At 35.0% G+C, this 13,292-nt stretch overlaps 1 protein-coding gene across 1 annotated transcript; it reads right to left on the minus strand.

The window, feature by feature from the left end:
• Positions 1 to 494: 494 nt before the first annotated feature.
• On the minus strand, positions 495 to 12,853 carry LOC132746955 (uncharacterized). Its single transcript, XM_060736246.1, has 2 exons — positions 12,715 to 12,853; positions 495 to 1,905 (listed from the first exon to the last, which is right to left on the minus strand). The coding sequence occupies exons 1-2, from the start codon at positions 12,805 to 12,807 to the stop codon at positions 622 to 624; spliced, it is 1,377 nt and encodes a 458-aa protein (XP_060592229.1). The 5' UTR covers positions 12,808 to 12,853; the 3' UTR covers positions 495 to 621.
• Positions 12,854 to 13,292: the final 439 nt, after the last annotated feature.

The following is a 13,292-nucleotide window of genomic DNA, read 5'->3' on the forward strand; positions in this document are numbered from 1 at the left end:
CAACTGGTACCATTTGAAAAAAATGTTGATAGGGGACCACCAAAGGATCATTCTTCTTTTGTTTGGTTTATGCCCAGTCATTTGTTTCTGAGATGTAAAGAAATTGTTGACAACAAATGGCTGACAAAGGGGGAACACAATAGCTTACTATGAGCACAATGAGGTTAGGTGAACTAACAAGAAGGCAATGATGGTCCTTAATAGCTCACCAGAGGATATGGTCTACATAAACAAGATTTCATTACCAGGGAATTCCTTGTTCAACAGATCGGAATTAATTTTTTGTAATTTTTATGAATGAACTTTTGTAAGAACAATCAAGTTTTTTCTCTCTATTTTTAGCTCTAGCAGCCATATTGTTTAACAAACCAGAGCAATTTTAGTAAATAACCACATTGTTGAGCTTATTATTGAAATACATATTAAAAACAAAACAAAAACAAAAAATAAACCCAACTCCCCCCCCCCTTCAAAAAAACAACAAAAAAACAATATCAAACAAACTAAAATTGAACTGAAAAATAAAGTTTACAATAATTATGCTTGAAATAGTTATCTCTAATAAAAATGTACCAGCAAGATACAAGTTTCTTTTGGTATCATACTAATGACAATGTACTTTTAAAATCTTCTATCACCAATACACAGGTCATTCATCCTTTCCACACCTTTATTCCATCCCTCTGTGTTGCTTCTCCTTATTGCAGCTTTCAGAATATTATTCTCCTTCTCACCACCAACTGCTTTTCTAGGCTCATACTTGTAAGAATTACCAAAGGAAGATTCCTTCATTGGCTGAACAGGTGTTTGGTCTGTCTGATGGTAGAATTTAGGTTCCTGTAGACCTTGGAAAACAAAGTCAGTTTGTACTTCAGTGTTCACTAGATTTTTTTCAGGCTTTTGAACATTACACTGGGGCATCTGAGCTATACCTTGCCCAGATAAAGGCATCCTACTCTTGTCCGGCACCGAGGCTTGCCCAGACAAAGGCATCCTACAGTTGCCAGGCACTTGGGCTAACCCTGGCAAAGGCATTCTACTGTTGTCAGACGCTTGCACTTGCCGTAACTGAGGCATCCTGTAGTTACCAGAACTTGTATCTTGCATTGAAAAAGGCATTCCAATGTTCCTAATAGCTGTTAATCGTGAGGACAAAGGCATGCACTTGTTTGTGAAACCCAAAACTTGTCCTGAGAATCGCATTCTATGGTTGTCAATAGCTGAACTTTGCTTTAAACAAGGCATTCTACAGCTGTCAGCAACTTTAGTTTGCCCTGACAAAGGTATCCTATCATGATCTACAACAGAACCTGGACCACTTGAATTATTCATATCACTTTTCATTAAATTAAAGCCAATCAAAGTGTTACTACTCATAGTGTCACATGTTGATTTGGTTTCACTCGCTTTGGACTCTGAACTCTTCAAGCTGTCAAATGTCAACTGTGTTTTGACGCGCCTTAAGTCTTGAAATTTTTCATCAGTATGTTGTTCTTGAACACCGTGCGTTTCCTTTTCAGCATTACCCGTATTTCTATTATTTGACATTGTGAAAGAATTGTGAAAAACATTTTTGCTTTGTTCACCTTCAGGACTGGTACCAATACTAACATGCCTTGTGTCGTTCTCATCTTTACTGTATCTCCTCTGTCTGAGGTGTGCCAATTCAGTGATTATCTCGTCGGAATCATGTTTTACCGGGGTTTTAGAAGTTTTAATTTCCAGCAGGGAGTCTGTTCTGCATTTTGGGCACACTACTGAGTCCATGAGATGAATTTCATTGGGGTGCATGCTGCACTGACGTCTCTGCCGGCCGACAAATATGTACCCACAGGAGCGACACAGGATATCTTGGAGTTGCCGATTGCAGATACACAAGTCAAAATAGTTAGACTTGGTGTCTTCCTGAAAAGAGAGAAAAAAATTTGATATAACCATGAAATGATAGTGATAACAGTTTCAAGGAAATACCTTTTAAAATACTTGACTGAAATTCAGACTTCAAACCATGTGTTTGGAAATATCCCAATATCTTGGTTCTATCATGATACAGTATCATGATACTTAACATTTAGACAATATAAATGCAGTTTATAATTGTTCAAGTATTTCTCAGTGCAATACGATCACTTATTTAAATGGCTTCAAATATGTCAATGAAGTTGTCCTACTTTTTATGATCTGTCATATCTATTTACGAAGCTAGGTCTTTTTATATTTTTTTTTAACTTTACAATTACAGCCAATTACCGTTAATCTGCTGATTAAAACGTGTGTCAACATCAACAAAGTTTAATACATGCTGTAAGGCAAAAGTTCACTCTATATATCTTTCTCATTATGTATTCATGCGAGTGACGAATCAGAACACTCGTTGTATCTACAGCAGTTCGCATTGACCAATGAATGGGTGACACACCAACATGTTGCGGCTATTAATTGATAATAACACAAATGGTGTCTGACAAAATCAATTTTCGCCGATTCCATGATTAAAGTCACTGGCATATACATAATTGTTGCCAATTGTTGCGGTGTTCTGGCGAGTAAATGTAAGACAATATGCCCAACATCTTAAAGGTGTAAATATAAGCAAAAACTTGATTGTTAAAAAGCATAGGGGCACAAATCTGTAGAAATTATGTAAAGATTTGTATCTATTATTTTATTAAGACTTTGAACTCAGTTAGCGTATTTTATTACACCTGTTAAAATCGATTAATTCTTGTGAGTTATAAAGTTTTTATTTGTATCAAGTTGACCTCTGGTTATATCAACTTATCTTGTTGGTTTTAGACTTCTGATTGGACTGATTTAAATTTGTAAATTAAATGTTATTATTAAAATTCCTGGCTTGGGGTTTTCTTTGTTAAAAATTAAAGTTAACATGCTGACAAGTGACATAGATTATACATAGATTATACAAAATTAAATGTCTCCAACATCCTTGCTTGTGGGCAAATCACCCAATCCTTCATCTAACGAAATTTACATCACTACATGTATATATGTAAATATTATGTTTGATATTGGTATACATTTGTGGGAAGTAGATATAATAGAATTGTTTTATTTAATAAGGTGTATTTAATTCTTGGTTTGTAAAGTTTCTCAGCGTATAATCCCCCCCCCCCAATCAAAAAACAAGAGGGCCATGATGGCCCTAGATCGCTCACCTGACTTATCAAACTCATCTAAACAATTACCTAGACAAGCATTCTGACCAAGTCGCATGACAGGTGAGTCAAAAATGTGACCACTACAGTGTTAGCAAGGATTATACATATTTGAGCAGTGCGACCTAGTTTTTTACCCAGGTGACACATATTCAAACTTGACCTAGAAATCATCAAAACAAACTTTCAGACCAATTTCCAGGATACTTGGATCAAAACAGTAGCAACTAGAGTGTTAACAAGATTTTTCTATTTTTAGCTCCGGTGACCTAGTTTCACATGCGATTTCGAACTCATCCAAGCAATTACCTAGACAAGCATCCTGACCAAGTTTGATGATAATTGAGTCGAAAATGTGACCACTAGAATGTTAACAAGGTTTTTTCCATATTTGGCGGTGTGACCTAGTTTTTCATCCAAGATGACCCATGTTCGATCTTGACTTAGAAATCATCAAAACAAACTTTCAGACCAATTAACAGAATATTTGGATCACAACAGTAGCCACTAGAGTGTTAACAAGATTTTTTCTATTTTTAGCTCCTGTGACCTAGTTTTTCATCCGAGATGTCCCATGTTCGATTTATTCCCAGCAATGACCTAGACAAGTTTCCTGACCAAGTTTGATGACAATTGAGTCAAAATTGTGACCACTAGAGTGTTAACAAGGTTTTTCTATTTTTAGCTCCAGTGACCTACTTTTTCATTCGATATGACCCATGTTCAAACTCATCCGAGCTATCACCTAAACAAGCATCTTGATCAAGTTTGATGATGATTGATGCAAAAATGTGACCGCTAGAGTGTTAACAAGGTTTTTCTATTTTTAGCTCCGGTGACCTTCTTTTTCATCCGAGATGACCCATGTTCAAACTCATTTGAGCTATCACCTAGACAAACATCATGACCAAGTTTGATGATGATTGAGGCAAAATTGTGACCTCTAGAGTGTTAACATGGTTTTTCTATTTTTAGCTCCGGTGACCTAGTTTTTCATCCGAGATGACCCATGTTCGAACTCATCCGAGCTTTCACCTAGACAAGCGTCTTGACCAAGTTTGATGATGATTGATGCAAAAATGTGACCGCTAGAGTGTTAACAAGGTTTTTCTATTTTTAGCTCCGGTGACCTACTATTTCATCCGAGATGACCCATGTTCGAACTCATCCGAGCTATCAACTAGATAAGCATCCTGACCAAGTTTGATGATGATTGATGCAAAAATGTGACCGCTAGAGTGTTAACAAGGTTTTTCTATTTTTAGCTCCAGTGACCTACTTTTTCATCCGAGATGACCCATGTTCGAACTCATCCGAGCTATCACCTAGACAAGCATCTTGACCAAGTTTGATGATGATTGATGCAAAAATGTGACCGCTAGAGTGTTAACAAGGTTTTTCTATTTTTAGCTCTGGTGACCTACTTTTTCATCCGAGATGACCCATGTTCGAACTCATTCGAGCTATCAACTAGTTAAGCATCCTGACCAAGTTTGATGATGATTGATGCAAAAATGTGACCGCTAGAGTGTTAACAAGGTTTTTCTATTTTTAGCTCCGGTGACCTACTTTTTCATCCGAGATGACCCATGTTCAAACTCATTTGAGCTATCACCTAGACAAACATCCTGACCAAGTTTGATGATGATTGAGGCAAAATTGTGACCTCTAGAGTGTTAACAAGGTTTTTCTATTTTTAGCTCTTGTGACCTAGTTTCTCATCCGAGATGACCCATGTTTGAACTCATCCGAGCTATCAACTAGATAAGCAGCCTGACCAAGTTTGATGATGATTGAGGCAAAAATGCGACCGCTAGAGTGTTAACAACTAAATGTGAACGGACGGACGACGGACAATCATCGATCCTAAAAGCTCACCCTGAGCATGCTCAGGTGAGCTAAAAAGACACAAAACATGGTTCCAGATGACGCTTAATATGTCCCCCAACTTCTCCCTAAAGTCTCCTCACTTCTCCCTAAATCTCCCTAAACTTTTGACCAAGCTCAAGTCCTGTAATCAATATGCAATTACAAGTTTCTGGAACTACAGTACAGTTAACACCAGAAAAATACAAAAATGACTACAAGATACATCAACACTGTATTAAATTATACTGCACTGCGATGCCAAAATCACAATTCATTGATAAATTCATAATAATGCCAATTCAGACCAACTCTATTTGAAAGCCTATCATGTAAAAATACCATTTTCAACAAATATAGAATAGCTAGTATCATATTTGATTTTACTACTAAATTCTGTCTGAAATTAAGCACTTTAAAATTTAGGAATTGGGCGGCAGAGCCCCCATTTTTCAAAGGGCTCAAAGGACATACCCCTCTGGAATTTTTTTTTAAAACCCTTAAAATGTAAATCGTGACATCTGGTGCCTTTATTAAAGGCACACTAAGCCTAAAATTAAATATTTCTTTCTTTCTTTAAAATGGAAAAAATATACGTTTAATAATGTTGAAATAATGGTTTTAGAACATCTAGAAATGCTTACCACCTGAAGAAAATAGTTTTGAATAAGAAATAAAAGCAAAATGTAAACAAACTTTATTATCATATAAGTTTTATTATCATACAATATACTAAACAAGAGGGCCATGATTGGCTTTATAATGCTCATCTGATTATGCATTCAGACGATCCATATTCAAACTTGATCTAGAAATCACCACAGACACTTGGGGTTTGGAGCTCAAAACGCCTTTGAAATCCAAATAAAATGCATATTTGTCAATCCCAGCACATGTACTGATCATATATATCAAAAAAACTTAATATATAAGCCGTTTTGAAAAAAATTCATATTTCAACATCTATAATAATACACAAGATAAAAATGTTCGCCGGAAAAATCCGCACCCCTACCGTCATAATCACCATGTATTTTATTCCATTTCCAATATTTTCACATAATCCTTTGGTCCATCGACACAGAAGATAAAATCTTCACGATGATGGTCAATTTTAAACTTCAACGGTAATATAAACAATGCAACAGCCGAAATAAACATCAAGATTATCGCCGTTCTTCTCCATTGACAAAATCTTTCGATAAATTCAAACGTGGCCCCAGCTTTGCCGTGTGCAAGATGCGCAGCGCTTTTAAGTTTGGGAACCAAATAATCGGATGGCTTCGTTCATAGCCGACTGTTTGAATTTATCGAACATTTTTATCTTGTGTATAATTATAGATGTTGAAATATGATTTTTTTTCAAAACGGCTTATATTAAGTTTTTTTGATATATATGATCAGTACATGTGCTGGGATTGACAAATATGCATTTTATTTGGATTTTAGGCCACTTCTTTTATATTTCTTGGTTTACAAAACCGGCGACCCGAAATATTTGTAAATTGGAAAAAAAAATAAAACTGAAATTTCCACTTTTTTTCCCCCCGATGCAAAAAAAATTATCCGATAAGCGCGATAAATATGAGTACGAAAATTCAAATATTTTTGAGTACGAATCTATATAACACAACATTCGGACTACCTCGGATAACTACCACAGTTCATGGTAAAACAACAATGGCGGCGCCTTGAGCGGCACTGTTTATTTCCAAGTTGATTTTGTTGGAATTAAAGATTTGCCAACCAGACGGGCTTTTTTAAAGGCTGCCGTTGATGAGGACATCGGCACGGCTATAAGACGTATCCTTCCTCGAGAAGATTTAATGGTTTGATTTACGATATATTTGCTAGTATATTGTTAAATTGTATTTTTCTTTTCGTCGAAATGCTCAGCCGGGACCGGTTCGGACACACATCTGATCTGTTTTTGCTTATGTCAATAGAAGAATGACACTATTTTTGACAAAATAGTGTTTTATGTGCACCATACAAGATTTTTTTTTTTTTACAATATACCCGATGGACCTTTTTGAGGTTTTTTTTTTTTTTTTTTTTTTCCGACCACCCAGTGGACATTTTTGAAAAAAAAATTTGTAAACCAAGAAAAAAAAAAGAAGTGGCCTTAAAGGCGTTTTGAGCTCCAAACCACAAGTGTCTGTGGAAATCACCTGTTACCTTTCTGACCAATTTTCAGGATGTTTGGATCAAAACAGTAGCCTCTAGAGCATATATGACTTTACATAATAGAAATCGAAAGAATATCGTGCTTCAGAATTTATTTTTAGCTGTAAATCGAAGGGATTAATTGATAAAATCCGGGCCCATGGACAAAAAAATAGAAAACACAAATAGCTCCGCGCCTTTGGGCGTGGAGCAACAAGGGTTTTCCATAGTGGGGCTGTGTGACCTAGATTTTGACCCCAGATGACCAATATTCAAATTTTGACATAGAAATCATCAAAACAACCTTTCTGAACAATTTCCAGGATATTTGGATCAAAACATTTGCCTCTAGAGTGATAACAAGGTTTTTTCTATATTTGGGCTGTGTGACCTAGTTTTTGACCCAATGTCACCAATATTTGAATTTGACCTAGAAATCATAAAAACAAGCTTTCTGACCATTTTCAAGGATATTTTGATCAAAACAGTAACCTCTAGAGTGTTAACAATTTTTTCTTCCATATTCGGGCTGTGTGACCTAATTTTTGACCCCAGGTAACCCATATTCAAACTTGACTGAGAAATCATCAAAACAATCTTTCCAATTTCCAGGATATTTGAATCAAACCATTAGCCTCTAGTGTTATCAAGGTTTTTCCTATCTGGGCTGTGTGGCCTAGTTTTTGACCACAGCTAACCCATATTCTAGAAATCACCATCTTTTTTAACCAAATTTCAGGATATTTTGATCAAAACAGTAGCCTCTAGAGTGCATGGGTGCAAGTTGAAAATTTGGAAAAACCTGAAAACTATAATTTAAAATCATTTTCGTACATAATCTAAAAGTAAAACATGATGAAATTTGTCACAAAATAACCCGAGCTTTAGGCATATGCCTGAAAACTTGTAACCATGAGTTTTTTGTTAACTAGGTTTTCCATACTTGGGCTGTGCGACGTACACATAGTTTTTGACCCCAGATGACCCATATTATAACTAGACCTAGAAATCATTAAAACAAATTTTCTGACCAATTTCCAGAATGTTTGAATCCAAACAGTAGCCCCTAGAGTGTTAACAAGTTCTTTTCATATTTGGGCTTTGTGACCTAGTTTTTGACCCCAGATGACCCATTTTTGAACTTGGCCTAGAAATCACCAAATCAACCTTTCTGACAAATTTTCAAGATATTATGATCAAAACAGTAGCCACTAGAGTGCTAACAAGATTTTTCTATTTTTAGCTCCTGTGACCTAGATTTTCATCCGATAAGACCGACGTTCGAACTCATTCGACCAATTACCTAGACAAGCACCCTGACAAAGTTTGATGATGATTGAGGCAAAAAATGTGACCACTAGTGTTAATGAACAAATGTGGACAGACGACGCACATTCAATGATCATTGAGGTAGCTCAGGTGAGCTAAATACCAAGTTTGATGATGAGGCAAAAATGTGACCAATGTGAAAGCCCATGAACCCCTTGGAGGGGGGACAATTTTAACCCCTGTGGTATAATTTAAACAACCCTTGTAGATTTCTTAAATCTTTGTGAACACAGGGTCTAGTTCTCCGAATGGCACTGCTGTAGCTATATCAGGATATGAAGAATTTTTTGTATAAATAGTCGATCAGTGTTAGGCCACAGAAAATTAATCTTTAGACTCTCATCCCCGCCCGCCCGTATCAAAATCGTTCCGCCCCAAAATAATTTATTTTCATAAAAAAAAAAAAATTGTTCATTTCCAGGGTTCCCTATGGGTCAAAATTAGTTTCATCTTCACATGTTCCCGAAGTGTCACACAATTGATGATATAATTGATTATACGGTACCCGATTACACAGTTTGGTAAACAAACAAATAGTGCGTGACCTTTCACATTTGGGCCGCTTATATAATTGACGCGGCCGCTTATGACATTTAAGTGTACTAGTTGTCGGATGCTTTTATCTTACGTTGGCGCAAGTTAAATTCGCAAATTAAAGATTTTATGCGCCAGAATTAATATTTTGTCGCATTTGACGCCATTGGCGATCGACAGCGAGAACCCTGCATTTCGTAGACGTCTGTGGACGAAAATTCGTCCGAAAATCGTGGTTGAATATTCGCGGGATGAACACATAAAAATCAGACTGAGGTTTACAGCGTCTAGTGATCAAGATTTTAAATACGGTCGTTTTCGATCAGTAAAATTGTCAAAATGTTTGTCATATGTGAAATATATGATGCAGTAAACAAGAAAACTGTTTGTGATTGGTTTGGGTTTAGTTTTGATCAAAATCTGGGTGGAAATGATGCGACGTTCATCAATATATTCATACATTTCTGGTTTTTTTTCAGGTCTTAAAAGTGCTGGATAAAATAAATTATAAATTATAAATTCCGCCCACCCGCCCCAATTATTTCTTGAACCTGGATGAGAGTCTAAAGATTAATTTTCTATGGCCTTAGAGATTATCCCTAACTTTATCGAGTACTTAGTACTCACTGCTAATAGATCTGTTATGTTCCAATTCAAATGGGACAAGTCCTCAATTACAGAAATGTCAATGTTTGCATAACTTCAAACTATCAAATTTGTGTGCTTTACCTATAATTTGACAGCTTTGTGCTCTTGAATAATATTTAAGGGCTGAAGGTAAATTAACTAAAACATTAGCATTCACATTAAATTCATCATGTTGAAGAGCCTGCAAATCGATGGTCTATGTTATTCAACAGTCTTCGATCTCAAAAGAATGTGGAAAAGAGACTGCTGATTACTTAAATTTACTTCATATCTAACATTGATTTAACAGGGTGTTCACTAGCCATGAAATTCTGAGGGTCATTTTGGGTCAAATCAAGCCTTTTGGAAATTTGAAGGGTCAAAGATTCATTTCAAGGGTCAAACGGACATCCTGTTTAAGCAATTGATAAGGGTTTATTTAAATACTTTTATATTTATTGTACATATTTCCATATGTATTTTACCTTTTCAAAGGTAACATTTTCCTACTTTATACTTTACAAAGGAACAGTCTGTTATGTCTAAACATATTGACGATAGCGACCATCAATGTTGGCAGACACAATTGATAGGTTGGCCCAAAACGCGGCCGAGCAATTGCTCCTGGTTTAAAGACATTTTCTACAGTTTTATGAAAATTTAATCCTTTCATAGAATTTTCTTAATTTTTTGTATGATAAGTAAAATTTAATGGCGAATTCAAAACTAAAAAGAAGAATATATGTTGACGTGTTGGATTTCTTGTAAAATGGCAGTTTCCATGGTAACCATATATCTAAAAACTGTTAAATTAGCCAAAGTGTGTTATAACAAATAGAAAATGTATAAGATAGCTTAATACACACAACAAGCAATGTTTTATGCAAAGATAACCTTATCAAATGATTCTGTATGAAACAAATGATAAGCTAAACATATTTCTTAAAAAAACGAGTTTTCCGTGCTCCTTAACTGAACAAAAAATGAGAAAAATAAACATGAATTCTGCGAATAATTAAAGATATTGAAAAATTTGTTTCATAGGATTTTCTATTTTTTTTTGTATTTTGTGTAAAATTTAATGACAAATTCAAAAATTAAAAGAAAAATATATGTTGGCGTGTTAGATTTTTTGAAAAATGGTAGTTTCCATGGTAACCGTATATCTCAAAACTGTCAAAATAGCCAAACTGTGTTATAAAAATGTACAAAACAGCTTATTACACACACAATAAACATATTTTCAAACAAAACTTGCTTTATCTAAGGGTTCTGTATAAAACAAACGATAATCTGAACATAATTCTTTAAAAAATGAGTTTTTCATGCTTTTTAACTGAACAAAAAATGAGAAAAATAAACATGAATTCTGTAAATAATTCAAGCTTTCAAGAAATTTCTTTTATAGAATTTTCTACATTTTTGATAAATCAAGTAAAATTGTATGGTGGATCAGGTACGTATATATCATTTTAAACTTCTTTGTCCACTTGTCTGCCAGTAATCAAGTGGCAACGCACTTTCGTCATTATACCACAAGTGGGTGGGGTAACGCGCGCAGAATCATCATCAATGCTGTCGTACTAATGCTAGGAGAAATCCTTTATCTGATGTTGTCTAAACTTTCTCTTATTCTTTTGAATCGATCTCCTCCTGAACATTTAGAAATATCTAGTTTGTATTATTTACTCATTATTTGCTTGTGGCCGAAATTTAACAGTTATCCGAGTACTATTAAACTTGACCTTCTTTTTGAAGAGTAATTATCCGTGATTATCTTTCTTGGATGCGCATAAAGATGCGCACAAAAAACTACCAAAAACGTCTTTAAGTTTGGAAAATTAATCTGCATTGCTTATTCACGAATTCGAAAACCTAGCTAAACGCCGTTTTCCGGTACTTTCTGTACATAGCTCTGGAGAATTAACCTAATGGAGTGTAATAGCGAACTCGATGTTTTCGGCTTTTGTTAAATTAAATTGAAATAAAAACAGTTATTTCTTTATAAGAAAATAATTAAATATTATTGTATGAATAATTCCATACAAAAAATAAAATAAATAAACAAGTTTACGCAGAAAATAACCTTATATATTATGGAAGATTCCACTACGTCTGTTTTAATTTTACTGATTTTTATTATAGACAATTTATTTTTTTAAAAATTTGCAATAGATATTAAAGGAATATTGATAATTTTCAAATACATAAATTTTTTTCACCTTAAACGGTAAAATAATGATAGAAAAATAGAAATATCGTGCAACTGTGTTATGTACTTCATTTGGTGTAATTCCCAGAGCTAAATCCACAACGTACCGGAAAACAGTGTTTAGCTAGGTTTTCGATAAGGTCAATAAATGAGAAGAGAACAAATCAAAATATGGGGACAGTCAAGTTCTTAAAGTACAATACAAAATTTATTTAAAACGAATGAAAAATCTGTTTTCAATCAGAGCAAAAACTTTAAGAGAATAAACCAGTTAACACAGAAAAAAAATGTTACGTCCAAGAGACTTATCAGCCCTGGCAATTTTAGCGCGTAATTTGATATGTTTATGCCACAAACACTGGTCCATGGTGTTTGCATACTCTTGAGGTGCAACGACAGTGACACCTGAAAGAAATTTCTTGGTAATTTGTTGAGGATTTACATTTGTTTGATTCCTCCCCCCCATTGCCCCCCCCCCCCCCAACACTTCCAAAACAAAACCAAAACTAAAACAACTTCATTAATGGTAAATGGGTAAAGAACATTGTTAAATTGTCACATTTCCATGGAACCAGTTGAAGAAAGCAGCAAAATAGTTGGATGCATGTTTCGTTAAGAAAATACACTTAATTTGAGAATATGATATTAAATGCTACAAACCAGACTCAAAATACTCTGACAAAAAAAACGTAGCAGATTTCAGGATGATTGATCAAGGGGGACAACTTTAGTCCAAGCGGACAACTCTTTCAAACAATTAAAAGCTGAACAAATCGTTCTGCAATGTATTTATCACCCTCTTACCATTTGAGCGTGGTTTACTTTTGTTGGTATACCAGAGCACAACTTTAATTTAGCTCGTTCTTCTTGCAACGCTGCAATTTGTTTTGCTGACATCGTGTTCCTTCGAAAGCTTTCATGCGGGTTCTGTTTTTGTCACGTGATCTCTTACTTCCGGTCAAAATTGGCGCGAGAAGCTGGTATCTATTATCTGCGAAGGTGTTTTCCAAGGCAGGTGGTTAATAGGGATTTATTTATTACTTTATATACATGAATGTGATGTAATTGTGTTCTTGGATACGGACTGGCAGAACCACAGGTGTTCTCATCTACACACATTTGTAGGGAAAAGCAGATATCAATATCTGGTAGGCTATATTTAGCATTCTAACACTCACGTGATTTTGTCACTATAGACAAAGAAGGAAAAAAACTGGTGTTAAACTGACAATAAACACCGGCAGAGACATAGATAATAGATGTTATCTATGTCTCTGACACCGGTTAGGGACTACTTGTATATGCGCTGTTATGTTTTCACCCTCGATTGTATAGTTTACAAAGCATTTTAAAGCCACAATAAAAAGCATTTTTATTTATAT

The sequence above is a fragment of the Ruditapes philippinarum genome, unplaced genomic scaffold, assembly GCF_026571515.1.
Source record: "Ruditapes philippinarum isolate M1 unplaced genomic scaffold, ASM2657151v2 ctg2892_1_1_1_1, whole genome shotgun sequence".
Classification (NCBI taxonomy): domain Eukaryota; kingdom Metazoa; phylum Mollusca; class Bivalvia; order Venerida; family Veneridae; genus Ruditapes; species Ruditapes philippinarum.